The sequence below is a fragment of the Salvelinus namaycush genome, chromosome 36 (genome assembly GCF_016432855.1).
Source record: "Salvelinus namaycush isolate Seneca chromosome 36, SaNama_1.0, whole genome shotgun sequence".
Classification (NCBI taxonomy): Eukaryota; Metazoa; Chordata; class Actinopteri; order Salmoniformes; family Salmonidae; genus Salvelinus; species Salvelinus namaycush.
Window position 1 is genome coordinate 14,390,087 of NC_052342.1, and position 16,788 is coordinate 14,406,874.

Sequence of the window (16,788 nt, forward strand, 5' to 3'; positions counted from 1 at the left end):
ACAGCCACCTCCCCCTCACCCCATGTCACCTGTTTATGGATGATGTCTGACAGCCACCTCCCCCTCCCCCCATGTCACCTGTTTATGGATGATGTCTGACAACCACCTCCCCCTCCCTCCATGTCACCTGTTTATGGATGATGTCTGACAGCCACCTCCCCCTCCCCCCATGTCACCTGTTTATGGATGATGTCTGACAGCCACCTCCCCCTCCCCCTATGTCACCTGTTTATGGATGATGTCTGACAGCCACCTCCCCTTCCCCCCATGTCACCTGTTTATGGATGATGTCTGACAAACACCTCCCCCTCCCTCCATGTCACCTGTTTATGGATGATGTCTGACAGCCACCTCCCCCTCCCCCCATGTCACCTGTTTATGGATGATGTCTGACAAACACCTCCCCCTCCCTCCATGTCACCTGTTTATGGATGATGTCTGACAGCCACCTCCCCCTCCCCCATGTCACCTGTTTATGGATGATGTCTGACAGCCACCTCCCCCTCCCCCATGTCACCTGTTCATGGATGATGTCTGACAGCCACCTCCCCCTCCCCCCATGTCATCTGTTTATGGATGATGTCTGACAGCCACCTCCCCCTTCCCCCATGTCACCTGTTTATGGATGATGTCTGACAGCCACCTCTCCCTTCCCCCATGTCACCTGTTTATGGATGATGTCTGACAGCCACCTCCCCCATGTCACCTGTTCATGGATGATGTCTGACAGCTCCTTAACAATGTCTTTGAAGTTGCCCTTCAGGCCCTCATGGTACTCAAACTGGTCCTCCTTGATCAGAAGCTCATTTATGTCCAGCGCCATACTACAGGCCTCCACAAACCTCCTGCATAGACAAGACACCCACGAAAACACACACAAGTTAAATGGGTACAAAGGATGGTACTCAGCAGGTGTCATAAGACATACAATTCTAAATGCATGGTTTTCCATCAAGACAATGACATATTTCATTATTTGCTCCAAAACTTGAGTTTGAACTTTTGGGTGTAGATGATATTTGGTAGGGTGGGTAACTATGCCCGGAGCTGAATCTACAGATACCTTAACACCTCCTTCAGCTCTATGGCTTTCTACACATACCTGAACACCTCCTTCAGCTCTATGGCTTTCTACACATACCTGAACACCTCCTTCAGCTCTATGGCTTTCTACACATACCTGAACACCTCCTTCAGCTCTATGGCTTTCTACACATACCTGAACACCTCCTTCAGCTCTATGGCTTTCTACACATACCCGAACACCTCCTTCAGCTCTATGGCTTTCTACACATACCCGAACACCTCCTTCAGCTCTATGGCTTTCTACACATACCCGAACACCTCCTTCAGCTCTATGGCTTTCTACACATACCCGAACACCTCCTTCAGCTCTATGGCTTTCTACACATACCCGAACACCTCCTTCAGCTCTATGGCTTTCTACACATACCCGAACACCTCCTTCAGCTCTATGGCTTTCTACACATACCTGAACACCTCCTTCAGCTCTATGGCTTTCTACACAAACCTGAACACCTCCTTCAGCTCTATGGCTTTCTACACAAACCTGAACACCTCCTTCAGCTCTATGGCTTTCTACACATACCTGAACACCTCCTTCAGCTCTATGGCTTTCTACACATACCTGAACACCTCCTTCAGCTCTATGGCTTTCTACACATACCTGAACACCTCCTTCAGCTCTATGGCTTTCTACACATACCTGAACACCTCCTTCAGCTCTATGGCTTTCTACACATACCTGAACACCTCCTTCAGCTCTATGGCTTTCTACACATACCTGAACACCTCCTTCAGCTCTATGGCTTTCTACACAAACCTGAACACCTCCTTCAGCTCTATGGCTTTCTACACATACCTGAACACCTCCTTCAGCTCTATGGCTTTCTACACATACCTGAACACCTCCTTCAGCTCTATGGCTTTCTACACATACCTGAACACCTCCTTCAGCTCTATGGCTTTCTACACATACCTGAACACCTCCTTCAGCTCTATGGCTTTCTACACATACCTGAACACCTCCTTCAGCTCTATGGCTTTCTACACATACCTGAACACCTCCTTCAGCTCTATGGCTTTCTACACATACCTGAACACCTCCTTCAGCTCTATGGCTTTCTACACATACCTGAACACCTCCTTCAGCTCTATGGCTTTCTACACATACCTGAACACCTCCTTCAGCTCTATGGCTTTCTACACATACCTGAACACCTCCTTCAGCTCTATGGCTTTCTACACATACCTGAACACCTCCTTCAGCTCTATGGCTTTCTACACATACCTGAACACCTCCTTCAGCTCTATGGCTTTCTTATTGTTGGACTTGCTGGTTTTGGAGTCGTCCAGAAAGGCTCTGGCGTACGCCATAGGACCTGCATTGACCTGTGGCGCACAAGACAAGGGCATGAGTAACAATCTTTAAAAGTAATGAATATCTAAGGCATTCAGCTTCACCCTCAGGTAGTGCATGGGAACTCCTATGCTGCCTATCCACAGCCAATGAAATCCTTATCAACACGCAGCACAGAAATAACATCATTGGTTAAGCCAATTTATCCACCAACCAGCAAATTACTAGAATCAGGTGTTAGATTAGGGTTGGAGCAAAAACCTACAGGACGGTATCTCTCCAGTAGCATGGTTGAGCAGCCCTGGACTAGCGTGGTAGAGTAACAAACAGCAACATGCTGCATGCTTTATCTGGAATGTTATATTTCCTTTTGCGCGACAAGACATTTCTCCGATCCAGCTGTTCTATTCTCAGTATCGCCTGCTGCTACAGGTAACTGCCAAAATAAAGGAAACACCAACATAAAGTGTCACTGTTCCCCGGGCGCTGAAGACGTGGATGTCGATTAAGGCAGCCCCCCGCATCTCTCTGATTCAGAGGGGAAGGGGTTAAATGCGGAAGACACATTTCAGTTGAATACATTCAGTTGGACAACTGACTAGGTATCCCCCTTTCCCTTTCTTAAGAGGGTGTTGGGCTACCACGAGCCGCCAGAACAGCTTCAATGCGCCTTGGCGTAGAATCGACAAGTGTCTGGAACTTCCTGTGTGCTTTCAATATACTTTGTATCCCTCAATTGTTTATTTTGGAAGTTACCTATAGAATGGATGGAGAGGTATCGCTCGAGTCGCAACAAAATGGATGATCAAGTTCGGAATGAACCAATTTCACGTGTACAACATCTATAGACCTGCATCACTATACTGAGAGCTTTGCCGTTTCTAAAATGACCTATTTGGGTGTTTTTGGAGCCTTTCATGTTTTTTTGGGGGGCCCCCATATTACACAACGATGATGAGGAAGTGATTTGCTGTTTGGGGCAAGTAAAAAATGAAAATAGGAAAAACACACAAAAAGGTGTCTGGACCCTTCTATAACATGTCATAAAAAACGGACATTTGGTTGTAAAAAACAAACTGCTCCTTTAAGGTTGTGTCATTAGATTATGGGTGGCGTCAAGAGGCATTTTGGTGGAAAAAAATGAGGTCCCCGCTGGCAAATGTTGAATACCACTGTGATAAGGTCTAATGTCTGTGGTGTTAGCTGCATGCACTAGCTGCATGCACAAAGTGATGTAGTCACAGTAGGGTCTAGTCTACCTGTACAGAGACACAGCCCTGCAATTTGAGCTGCAGCTGGATCATGTCCACCTCCTGGGAGGAGCAGAGTTTGGTCAGCTCGGCGGTGCGCGCCTGCATCTCGTCGATGGCCACGTCCACAGGCTTCAGCTCTACCTGCTTCTCCCCCAACACCTCCACACGCTTCTTCACATACGGAAACGTGTTGGCTGCTGGACAGGAGAGATACAGCACACAGTCAGGCCTCATAGACAATTATACACTCCTTAGCCCAAATCACTACACCCTAACCCCTACACCCTAACCTATAAACCCTAACAACATTTTATAACATTGTAACAAATTATAATAAGTCATAACAGCATTGTCTGGTATTGGTCTTGGAGTCATTTTTCACAGAACCTTCTGTCTCCTTCCATTGTTCTTAAATTGTGGGAAATGATCATTCTGAAACAGCCTGTCTGAGAAGCAGACAATTGAAATGCTGAAGCTAATGTAACACTGACCTAACTGGTAGTCCTTGGTCCAACTATACAAACAGGTCATGTCGTGCAACAATGTTATTGCAACAACAAAAAGTAAACATCCCTGAACAAACAAGCCACACATAACAAAACTCTTGTATTGGTTTATAGCAGGGATGGGCAACTTATATATACAGTTGAAGTGGGAAGTTTAAATTTACTTAGGGTGGAGTCATTAAAACTCGTTTTTCAACCACTCCACAAATGTCTTGTTAACAAACTATAGTTTTGGCAAGTTGGTTAGGACATCTACTTTGTGCATGACACAAGTCATTTTTCACACCATTGTTTACAGACAGATGATTTCACTTATAATTCACTGTATCACAATTCCAGTAGGTCAGAAGTTTGCATACACTAAGTTAACTGTGCCTTTAAACAGCTTGGAAAATTCCCAAAAATTATGTCATGGCTTTAGAAGCTTCTGAGGCTAATTGATATCATTTGAGTCAATTGGAGGTGTACCTGAGGATGCTATGATGGAACTGGCTCTCATGAGGACCACCACAGGAAAAGAAGACCCAGAGTTACCTCTGCTGCAGAGGATAAGTTAATTCGAGTTAACTGCACCTCAGATTGCAGCCCAAATAAATGCTTCACAGAGCTCAAGTAACAGACATATCTCAACATCAACTGCTCAGAGGAGACTGCGTGAATCAGGCTTTCGAGGTTGAATTGCTGCAATGAAACCACTACTAAAGGACACCAATAAGAAGAGATTTGCTTGGGCCAAGAAACATGGGCAATGGACTTTAGACCGGTGGAAATCTGTCCTTTGGTCTGATGAGTCCAAATTTGAGATTTTTGGTTCCAACCGCCGTGTCTTTGATCTCCGCATGTGTGTTTCCCACCGTGAAGCATGGAGGAGGAGGTGTGATGGTGCTTTGCTGGTAAAACATTTTGAATTCAAGGCACACTTAACCAGCATGGCTACCACAGCATTCTGCAGTGATACGCCATCCCATCTGGTTTGTGCTTAGTGGGACTATCATTTGTTTTTCAACAGGACAATGACCCAAAACACACCTCCAGACTGTGTAAGGGCTATTTGACAAAGAAGGAGAGTGATCGAGTGCTGCATCAGGTGACCTGGCCTCCACAATCACCCGACCTCAAATCAATTGAGATGGTTTGGGATGAGTTGGACCGCAGAGTGAAGGAAAAGCAGCCAACAAGTGCTCAGCATATTTGGGAACTCCTTCAAGACTGTTGGAAAAGCATTCCAGGTGAAGCTGGTTGAGAGAATGCCAAGAGTGTGCAAAGCTGTCATCAAGGCAAAGGGTGGCTACTTTGAAGAATCTAAAATGTATTTTGATTTGTTTAACACTTTTCTGGTTCCTACATGATTCCATATGTGTTATTTCATAGTTTTGACATCTTCACTAATATTGTATAATGTAGAAAAAAGTTTAAATAAAGAAAAACCCAGGAATGAGTAGGTTTGTCCAAACGTTTGACTGGTACTGTATATATGGAGACTGTTTATTGCCAAAAATAAGGGGCTAAATACATGAATCTGTTGTTCCATTGTTACGTTGGTCTAACGGGATCGGGAGACAGGCGCAGGAATGCGTAATAGGGTTTTTTATTTACCCAAATTACAGCGTGCCATGTAAAAACAAACACGTATACAAAACACAGGGTTGAAACCCAAACAAAAGAGTGAGGAGTACCTCGAATAAATACACCGGGGCGAGACCAGTAACATACACTTACATAATGATTCCACATGGGACGAGACCCGTAATCATCTACACAATACAAGTGGCACGAAAGCCAAAACAACACAGGTAGTCACACGACCAACGGACATTGGAACAATAATCGACAGCCCAATGGAAACCAAAGGGCACATTTAAACAATTACAATCAGTGGGAATGGGGACCAGGTGTGCGTAATGACACAGTTCCGGGGGGATCCGTGACACCCATGTAGTGAATCTGTTTTCAATGCGTTGGTATGGGCTAATAGTAGTAAGGCCAAATATACATTTTCACATGTTTTATATATTTTTGGGATACTTCAAGGGGTCAAAATGTAAAATCAATATAGCTAAATGATCTTTAGTATGACCTCAAAACAATTCCATATAGCTTAGTAGAAGACACCCCCCCCACATATTTCTGGTTATATTATTTTTCTGCTGTGAGAAGTGGGGTCAAACTAAGATTACAACCTAAAAGGTGCACAAAGAGGTTGTTAAGCTAACTAACTGGTGTAAAGTGTGTGAATGGTTGTAACAAAGTTGTAAAGCTAACTAGTGGTTTTAAAGAGGTTGTAATGAGGTCATGAAGCTTACTTGTGAGCACTGTCCTCCTCTTGCACTGCTCCTCCACACCGCCATGTGTCTTCCCCATCAGCGTGTACGGCGTCTCGAACATGAAGCGGTTGATGTTGTGGCACTTCTCGAAGTCTGTCTTCTTCTCCGGACAGTCCTTCTCGTCAAAGTAAGCCTTGACGAAGGTGACCTGGATGTAAGCAAACTTGATGTCCAGGTCTTTGGGGTTGACCTGTTGGAGACAGGAGGGGTGTTAGGTAGAACCTAGATAATGTATTACCTAGAAAAGGTAAATTATTTATGTCGTCTTTGAATCAGTGCTCTTGAATGCGAGACACGTTCCTGTAAAAAGGCCACATGTCTAGATGGGATACAGATTTTGTCAAATTTGACGTCAAAAGTAGATAACCCTAACCCATTTCCTAACCTTAACCTAATCTCCTAACCTGCTGCGTAAGTTCTTCTAAACCTGTTACAAAAAGTACATATTTACAAAAACTGTATCCCTTCTAGGCAAAATCCACATGAAAAATCCACAAGGCCAATAGTTTTTCCTGATCAGGTGGTCAGGAAGAGCTCCTGGCTTTTGGTATAGCATCCTTTATATCAGTGGGTGACGAAACCTTGTCCTGGACTCCTTCAGTATGTATAGTACTACAGGAATTTCTAGATGGTTCATAGTTGGACCATCCTCTCTTCTCAGGAAACAAGAAAATAAGATGAAAATACGTTTTTATTTCTGGCTGCAAATTAAATTCATTTGAAACTACTGGAAAGTTTCCAACTCCAATAAAGGAAGCAGCCTATTTCCTTATTTCTAGGAACTACTCAAAAGTAGTGCACTGCATAGGGAATATGATGCCATTTGGGACGCACCCATAGTTATTACCTTGCTGGAGTCCTGGATGATTTTGACGTTTTCAGCTCCAAATTTGTACCCGTAGAGCCATAGAAGGCGCTGAGAGATCTCCGACAGACCTGTGAGTTTGGGCTCCTTGTAAACATACTCCTTCCCATCCTCCTCCTCAAAGTAGCCCTGTCAACAAGACATATTAGCAATCTTAGAAAACTGAGAGTGTTCCAAATTCCAACTGGCCAATTGTGGTGCGGATGTTCATGCTGCAAAACAGGTGCAGACTCGGGAGGAAAATATTCACAACTCTCAAATGTGAAATAAAGTTCTGTGTCGGATATTTCAATATACACTGCTCAAAAAAATAAAGGGAACACTAAAATAACACATCCTAGATCTGAATGAATGAAATATTCTTATTAAATACTTTTTTCTTTACATAGTTGAATGTGCTGACAACAAAATCACACAAAAATTATCAATGGAAATCAAATTTATCAACCCATGGAGGTCTGGATTTGGAGTCACACTCAAAATTAAAGTGGAAAACCACACTACAGGCTGATCCAACTTTGATGTAATGTCCTTAGAACAAGTCAAAATGAGGCTCAGTAGTGTGTGTGGCCTCCACGTGCCTGTATGACCTCCCTACAACGCCTGGGCATGCTCCTGATGAGGTGGCGGATGGTCTCCTGAGGGATCTCCTCCCAGACCTGGACTAAAGCATCCGCCAACTCCTGGACAGTCTGTGGTGCAATGTGGCGTTGGTGGATGGAGCGAGACATGATGTCCCAGATGTGCTCAATTGGATTCAGGTCTGGGGAACGGGCGGGCCAGTCCATAGCATCAATGCCTTCCTCTTGCAGGAACTGCTGACACACTCCAGCCACATGAGGTCTAGCACTGTCTTGCATTAGGAGGAACCCAGGGCCAACCGCACCAGCATATGGTCTCACAAGGGGTCTGAGGATCTCATCTCGGTACCTAATGGCAGTCAGGCTACCTCTGGAGAGCACATGGGGGGCTGTGCGGCCCCCCAAAGAAATGCCACCCCACACCATGACTGACCCACCGCCAAACCGGTCATGCTGGAGGATGTTGCAGGCAGCAGAACGTTCTCCACGGCGTCTCCAGACTCTGTCACGTCTGTCACATGTGCTCAGTGTGAACCTGGCACAGGGCGCCAGTGGCGAATTTGCCAATCTTGGTGTTCTCTGGCAAATGCCAAACGTCCTGCACGGTGTTGGGCTGTAAGCACAACCCCCACCTGTGGATGTCGGGCCCTCATACCACCCTCATGGAGTCTGTTTCTGACCGTTTGAGCAGACACATGCACATTTGTGGCCTGCTGGAGGTCATTTTGCAGGGCTCTGGCAGTGCTCCTCCTGCTCCTCCTTGCACAAAGGCGGAGGTAGCGGTCCTGCTGCTGGGTTGTTGCCCTCCTACGGCCTCCTCCACGTCTCCTGATGTACTGGCCTGTCTCCTGGTAGCGCCTCCATGCTCTGGACACTACGCTGACAGACACAGCAAACCTTCTTGCCACAGCTCGCATTGATGTGCCATCCTGGATGAGCTGCACTACCTGAGCCACTTGTGTGGGTTGTAGACTCCGTCTCATGCTACCACTAGAGTGAAAGCACCGCCAGCATTCAAAAGTGACCAAAACATCAGCCAGGAAGCATAGGAACTGAGAAGTGGTCTGTGGTCACCACCTGCAGAACCACTCCTTTATTGGGGGTGTCTTGCTAATTGCCTATAATTTCCACCTGTTGTCTATTCCATTTGCACAACAGCATGTGAAATTTATTGTCAATCAGTGGTGCTTCCTAAGTGGACAGTTTGATTTCACAGAAGTGTGATTGACTTGGAGTTACATTGTGTTGTTTAAGTGTTCCCTTTATTTTTTTGAGCAGTGTATTTATTGGGATTTTTGAATGTATACAAGCATAAAAAACATGACAATGAAACATGAATTAATAATATTCTAACAATCCACCTATATAAAACAAGGTTGTCCTTTTTGTGATACTGTAAAGTACTTGAGTTAGCCGCCTTAGGAAACTCTAAACATCTCAAAATATAAAATACTCTGCCTCCAGAAAGTATTCACACCCCTTGAACTTTTCCATATTTTGTTGTGTGACAAAGTGGGATTAAAATGGATTTAATTGTCATTTTTGTCAACGATCTACACAAAATACTCTGTAATGTCAAAGTGGAAGAAAAATTTGAACATTTGTAAAACACACTGAACAAAATGTCCAATGCAACATGTAAAGTGTTGCTCCCATGTTTCATGAGCTGAGAAGATCCCAGAAATGTTCCATACGCACAAAAACCTTATTTCTCTCAAATGTTTTGCACCATTTAAAAAAAATCCCTGTTAGTGAGCATTTCTGCTTTGCCAAGATAATCCATACACCTGACAGGTATGGCTTATTAAGAAGCTGATTAAACAGCATGATCATCACACAGGTGCACCTTGTGCTGGGGACAATAAAAAGGCACTCTAAACTGTGCAGTTTTGTCACACAACAGAATGCCACAGATGTCTCAAGTATTGAGGGAGCATGCAATTGTCACACTGACTGTAGGAATGTGCTCCAGAGCTGTTGCCAGAGAATTTAATGTTATTCTCTAAAACGACGGCGAAATTTTAGGAGTACGTCCAACCGGCCTCAAAACCGCAGACCACGTGTATCCACGCCAGCCCAGGACCTCCATATCCGGCTTCTTCACCTGTGGGATCATCTGAGACCAGCCACCAGGATTGTTGATGAAATTCTGGGTTTACACAACCAAAACATTTCTGCACAAACGGTCAGAAACCGACTCATGAAAGCTCATCGGCGTGCTCGTCCTCCCCCCAGGGTCTTGACCTGACTGCAGTTCTGCGTCGTAACCAACTTCAGGGGGCAAATGCTCACCTTCGATGGCCACTGGCACACTGGAGAAGTGTGCTCTTCACGGATGAATCCTGGTTTCAACTGTACCGGGCAGATGGCAGACAGCGTGTATGGCATCGTGTGGGCGAGCGGTTTGCTGATGTCAACGTTGTGAACAGAGTGCCCCATGGTTGCGGTGGGGTTATGGTATGGGCAGGAATAAACTACGGACAACGAACACAATTGCATTTTATCGATGGCAATTTGAATGCAGAGAGATACCATGACGAGATCCTGAGGCCCATTGTTGTGCCATTCATCCGCCGCCATCACCTCATGTTTCAGCATGATAATTCACAGCAGCCCCATGTCACAAGGATCTGTAGACAATTCCTGGAAGCAGAAAATGGCCTGCATTCCATGGCCAGCATTCTAACCAGACATGTCACTCATTGAGCAAGGTTGGGATGCTCTGGATCGACATGTACGACAGCGTGTTCCAGTTCCCGACAATATCCAGCCACTTCGCACAGCCATTGAAAAGGAGTGGGACAACATTCAACAGGCCACAATCAACAGCCTGATCAACTCTATGCGAAGGAGATGTGTCGAGCTGCATGAGGCAAATGGTGGTCACACCAGATACTGACTGGTTTTCTGATCCATGCCCCTACTTTTTTTTAAAGGTATCTGTGCCCGACAGATGCATATCTGTATTCACAGTAAAATCTTAGAAATGATTGCATGTTGCGTTTTATATATTTGTTCAGTGTATCTTGACTAGATAAGTACAGTGGCAACCCGTCATTCAGGACAGGTGGGGAAGACCCCCACCTGTTTTGAGCCCCACCTGTTTTGCATGTTATTTTGGCATTAATACGTGTCACATATCAGTTTACAAACAATGTAAAAAAAAATCATTGCATTAATTAAGCCGCATACAAACATGGCCTTTTTTTGGGCTTTCTCGAGTAAGGCAGCTCCAAAATGCAGGTGTTTCAGCCTAGCTCAGAGAATGACAAGACTTTGATGAAAGTTTGATGACAAAATATGCAAAACAGGCATGGTGCTGAAAAGAAAATCTGATGTTAGTTCAGCTTTATGTAGGCCCTAACAAATTGTGCGCACCGTTTGTCACCGTTATAGTGCAATTAATGTATTGTTTAGTGTTGTGGCTTTGCTGGCATGCATCTAAAACATTACTTTTTTTGTCCCACCAAGATTTACATGTCAATACATGTTAGAATCACCTTTGGCAGCAATTTACAGCTGTGAGTCTTTCTGGGTAAGTCCCTAGGAGCTTTCCACACCTGGATTGTGCAACATTTGCCCGCTATTCTTTTCAAAATTCTTCAAGCTCTGCCAAATTGGTTGTTGATCATTACTAGTCAACCATTTTCAGGTCTTGCCATAGATTTTCATGCAGATTTAAGTCAAAACTGTAAGTCGGCCACTCATGAACATTCACTGTCTTCTTGGTAAGCAACTCCAGTGTAGATTTGGCCTTTTAGGTTATTGGCCTGCTGAATGGTGAATTCATCTCCCAGTGTCTGGTGGAAGGCAGACAGAACCAGGTTTCCCTCTAGGATTTTGCCTTTGATTAGCTTCATTAAGTTTATTTTTTTTATCCTGAAAAACTCCCCAATTCTTAATCATTACAAGCATACCCATAACATGCAGCCACCACTATGCTTGAAAATATGGAGAGTGGTACTCAGTGATGTGTTAAATTGGATTTGACCCAAACATAACACTTTGTATTCAGGACAATGTTAATTGCTTTGCCACATTTTTTGCAGTGTTACTTTAGTGCCTTGTTGCAAACAGGATGCATGTTTTGTAATATTTGTATTCTGTACAGGCTTCCTTCTTTTCACTATGTCAATTAGGTTAGTATTGTGGAGTAACTACAATGTTGTTGATCAATCCTCAGTTTTCTCCTACCACAGCCATTAAAATCTGTAACAAGTCACCATTGGCCTCATGAAATCCCTGAGCAGTTTCCTTCCTCTCCGGCAACTGAGTTAAGAAGGACGCCTGTATCTTTTTAGTGACAGGGTGTATTGATACACCATCCAAAGTGTAATTAATAAGTTAACCATGCTCAACGGGATATTCAATGTTTTTTTTACCCATTTACCGACCACAGAAATCCTCCCTGGTCTTTGTCGTGGAATCTGTGTTTGAAATTCACTGCTCGACTGAGGGACCTTACAGATAATTGTCTGTGTGGGTTACAGTAATGAGGTAGTCATTCAAAAATCATGTTAAAACTATTATTACACACAGAGTGAGTCCATGCAACTTATTATCTGACTTGTTAGGCAAATATTTACTCCTGAACCTATTTAGGCTTGCCTTAACAAAGGGGTTGAATACTTATTGACTCAATACATTTCAGATTTTCAATTTTAATGAATTTGTCAAATAAATTGAAAAAAACCCTACATAATTCCACTTTAACATAAATGGGGTATTGTGTGTGTAGGCCAGTGACAAAAAATCTAAATGTAATCTATTTTAAATTCAGGCTGTAACACAGCAAAATGTGTAAAAAGTAAAGGGTTGTGAATACATTCTGAAGGCACAGTATCACACAGACTGAGATACAAACCATCCCCTATCTATCTGAAGAGAGAAGTGAAACTTAACCTAAGCCTTAGTGTTGTAGCATTTTTAGCCCTCTCACAACTATCCTCCTCAGAGGTCACTAGTCTTTAGGGGATTGGTGTAATTTCACTATAATCTAATATCTCTCTATCAGTTAGGAAAGTAACCAAGAAAGAACACCATATTTTAGGGATCCCAGATGGTCGATAGATAATGATATCAGACGTGGTTAAAGTAAGCTTACAAGATCCAACCACAAGTACCTCAATGATGCTACACTAGCTAGACTATGACAGATGAGCACTGTTGTTATTTTTCTATAGTAATTAACAGAGAGAGACAAGTTTATTTTCTCCCCAAACAAATGGAAGAAGGGCTGGAAGATACTCTTCGGCAGTATTACTTATGGCTAGGATGTGGGGATTGAGCTGGGGCCGATTCCGGTGTGAGTTATCTGGCCCAAATGTATTACTTGGGGATCGGGCCGATTGGGCCTTCTCTATGGCAGATGATTACACGGGCTGCTTTAAATAGTTAACATTTCATTACTTATTTTCCATATTTTTTCAATGTTTCTGTGATAAAAAAAAAATACAATTAACATTTAAATGAAAATCTTTAAGAAATCTGCGTAGTATTTTAGTATTTTCATACTTTGTGCAAGCAGTTGATAAGCATTAAAAACTTTGTGGATGGAGCCTCCCCAATGGCACAGCGGTCTAAGACAATGCGTCGCAGTATGAACTGCGTTGCTACAGACGTGGTTCGAGACCCGTGCCGGCCGCAACCGGGAGACCAATGAGGTGACCCACAATTGGCCCAGCGTCATCCGAGTTAGGGGAGGGTTTGGCCGGTCGGGATGTCCTTGTCCCATAACGCTGTAGCGACTACTGTGGCAGGCCGGGCGCATGCACACTGACACGGTCACCAGGTGTATGGTGTTTCCTCTGACAAATGTTTTTTTTGTGGATGGGTAAAATTTGTATGTATAAAATAGTCATATTTAAAATGACTAAATCTGGTAATTTTGTAGACATTTATTTAAATTTGCATCGTGCCGCTTCTGGGGGGATTCTGGTAAGATGCCAGCAAAGTCGTATGAATTCCGGTAGACAGAAACGGCCTGATGTACTTGGGCCGACTCTGGGCATTCATTAATTTTGATTCCGGGCCGATTCAATCAGTTCCGGCCCTCCGGAACTAGCTGGGTAAAATAAGGATGGCGTAAGTAATGGGCACTCCATCCTTGACAGAGAAGAACAATTGGTTGAGCCAGCATACTAAACAATGATTAGCTAAACATACCAGCCTAGCGCTACGAATGCATGCTCAATCCATTGTTTCCTTAGAAGTGGTATGCTAGTGGGGATATTGGAAAGGAGCCATTGACTACAGTTCCTCCCCAGTGTCTGTCTGTCTGAGTCTGTGGGTGCAGCGCTTCACAGGTATGCTGTCTCAAAGGGCATAAAATCACATTTTTAAAAAAGACTGGGAGGCAAATAGAAGGTGATCTTGTATCTTTTATTCCATATCCACCCACCTGTCCATAGAAGGCCACTCTGAAGTAGGTCCCCAGCAGTCTCCGGCCTGTATGCATCACCTCCAGGATCTTATTGTAAGCTCTGTGCAGCGTGTCATACAGACGGCTCAGTTTCTGAAAAAAACAACATACCACTGGGTATTTGATGTGTGTGTGTGTGTGTGTATTCACTTATGATTGTGCACGCTATTGTGTGTCTGTGTAAAGGCTTTCTTCCAGGGGTGAAGGAGAGGACCAAAGTGCAGCGCGGCTAGTGTTAAACATGTTTAATACAAGAACAAGTGAAACACTACAAACATACAAAATAACAAATGTGCAAAACCGATACAGACCTATCTGGTGCAGAACACAAACACAGAGACAGGTAACAAACACCCACAAAATCCCAACACAAAACAAGCCTCCTATATATGAGTCTCAATCAGAGACAACGACTACCATCTGTCTCTGATTGAGAACCCACACCAGGCTGACATAGAAACAGACAAACTAGACACACAACATAGAATTCCCACCCAGCTCACGTCCTGACCAACTAAACACATACAAAACAACAGAAAACAGGTCAGGAACGTGACAGAACCCCCCCCTCAAGGTGTGAACTCCGGGCGCACCCCTAACAACTCAAGGGGAGGGTCTGGGTGGGCATCTGTCCGCGGTGGCGGCTCCGGCGGTGGACGAGGGCACCACTCCACCATTGTCTTTGTCCACCTCCTTAGCGTCCCTTGAGTGGCGACCCTCGCCCCCGACCATGGTCCAGGAACCTTCACCAACTCCCCTCTACAATAGAGGAGACAACTCAGGACAGAGAGGTAGTTCAGGAAAAAGAGGTAGTTCAGGACAAAGAGGTAGTTCAGGACAAAGAGGTAGCTCAGGACAGAGAGGTAGCTCCGGACAGAGAGGTAGCTCCGGACAGAGAGGTAGCTCCGGACAGAGAGGTAGCTCCGGACAGAGAGGTAGCTCCGGACAGAGAGGTAGCTCCGGACAGAGAGGTAGCTCCGGACAGAGAGGTAGCTCCGGACAGAGAGGTAGCTCCGGACAGAGGGACAACTCTGTACTAATGGCAGCTCCGGACTGGGTGGCAGCTCCGGACTGGGTGGCAGCTCCGGACTGGGTGGCAGCTCCGGACTGGGTGGCAGCTCATGACTGGAGGGCAGCTCATGACTGGAGGGCAGCTCATGACTGGAGGGCAGCTCATGACTGGAGGGCAGCTCATGACTGTAGGGCAGCTCATGACTGTAGGGCAGCTCATGACTGTAGGGCAGCTCATGACTGTAGGGCAGCTCATGACTGTAGGGCAGCTCATGACTGTAGGGCAGCTCATGACCGTAGGGCAGCTCATGACCGTAGGGCAGCTCATGACCGTAGGGCAGCTCATGACCGTAAGGCAGCTCATGACTGTAGGGCAGCTCATGACTGTAAGGCAGCTCATGCAGCTCCTGACTGGCTGGCGGCTCTGGTTGCTCCTGACTGGCTGGCGTCTCTGGCAGCTCCTGACTGGCTGGCGTCTCTGGCAGCTCCTGACTGGCTGGCGTCTCTGGCAGCTCCTGACTGGCTGGCGTCTCTGGCAGCTCCTGACTGGCTGGCGTCTCTGGCGGCTACTGACTGGCTGGCGGCTCTGGCGGCTCCTGACTGACGGACGGCTCTGGCGGCTCCTGACTGACGGACGGCTCTAGCGGCTCCTGACTGACGGACGGCTCTAGCGGCTCCTGACTGACGGACGGCTCTAATGGCGTTGGGCAGACGGGCGGCTCAGATGGCGCTGGGCAGACGGATGGCTCAGATGGCGCTGGGCAGACGGATGGCTCAGATGGCGCTGGGCAGACGGATGGCTCAGATGGCGCTGGGCAGACGGATGGCTCAGATGGCGCTGGGCAGACGGATGGCTCAGACGGCGCTGGGCAGACGGATGGCTCAGACGGCGCTGGGCAGACGGACGGCTCAGACGGCGCTGGGCAGACGGACGGCTCAGACGGCGCTGGGCAGACGGACAGTTCAGACGGCGTTGGGCAGACGGGCAGTTCAGGCGCCGCTGGGCAGACGGGCAGTTCAGGCACCGCTGGGCAGACGGCAGACTCTGGCCGGCTGAGACGCACTATAGGCCTGATGCGTGGTGCCGGAACTGGAGGTACCGGGCTGAGGGCACGCACCTCAGGGCGAGTGCGGGGAGGAGGAACAGGGCTCTGGCGATGCACTGGAAGCCTGGTGCGTGGTGTAGGCACTGGTGGTACTGGGCTGGGGCGGGAAGGTGGCGCCGGATATACCGGACCGTGAAGGAGGACACGCGCTCTTGAGCACCGAGCCTCTCCAACCTTACCAGGTTGAATGGTCCCCGTAGCCCTGCCAGTGCGGCGAGGTGGAACAACCCGCACTGGGCTATGCAGGCGAACCGGGGACACCACCTGTAAGGCTGGTGCCATGTACGCCGGCCCGAGGAGACGTACTGGAGGCCAGATATGTTGGGCCGGCTTCATGACAT

General features: G+C 46.2%; 1 protein-coding gene across 1 annotated transcript in view; it reads right to left on the bottom strand.

The window, feature by feature from the left end:
• Positions 1-16,788, bottom strand: part of LOC120030343 (dedicator of cytokinesis protein 11-like) — a 131,887-nt gene that overhangs the window by 4,624 nt on the left and 110,475 nt on the right. The window contains exons 48-53 of the mRNA XM_038975717.1: positions 14,310-14,423; positions 7,311-7,457; positions 6,443-6,653; positions 3,640-3,830; positions 2,312-2,412; positions 707-845 (exon numbers count right to left, since the gene is read on the bottom strand). Of these exons, the coding sequence (XP_038831645.1) occupies positions 707-845; positions 2,312-2,412; positions 3,640-3,830; positions 6,443-6,653; positions 7,311-7,457; positions 14,310-14,423 (903 nt within the window). The remainder of the gene's footprint in view (positions 1-706; positions 846-2,311; positions 2,413-3,639; positions 3,831-6,442; positions 6,654-7,310; positions 7,458-14,309; positions 14,424-16,788) is intronic.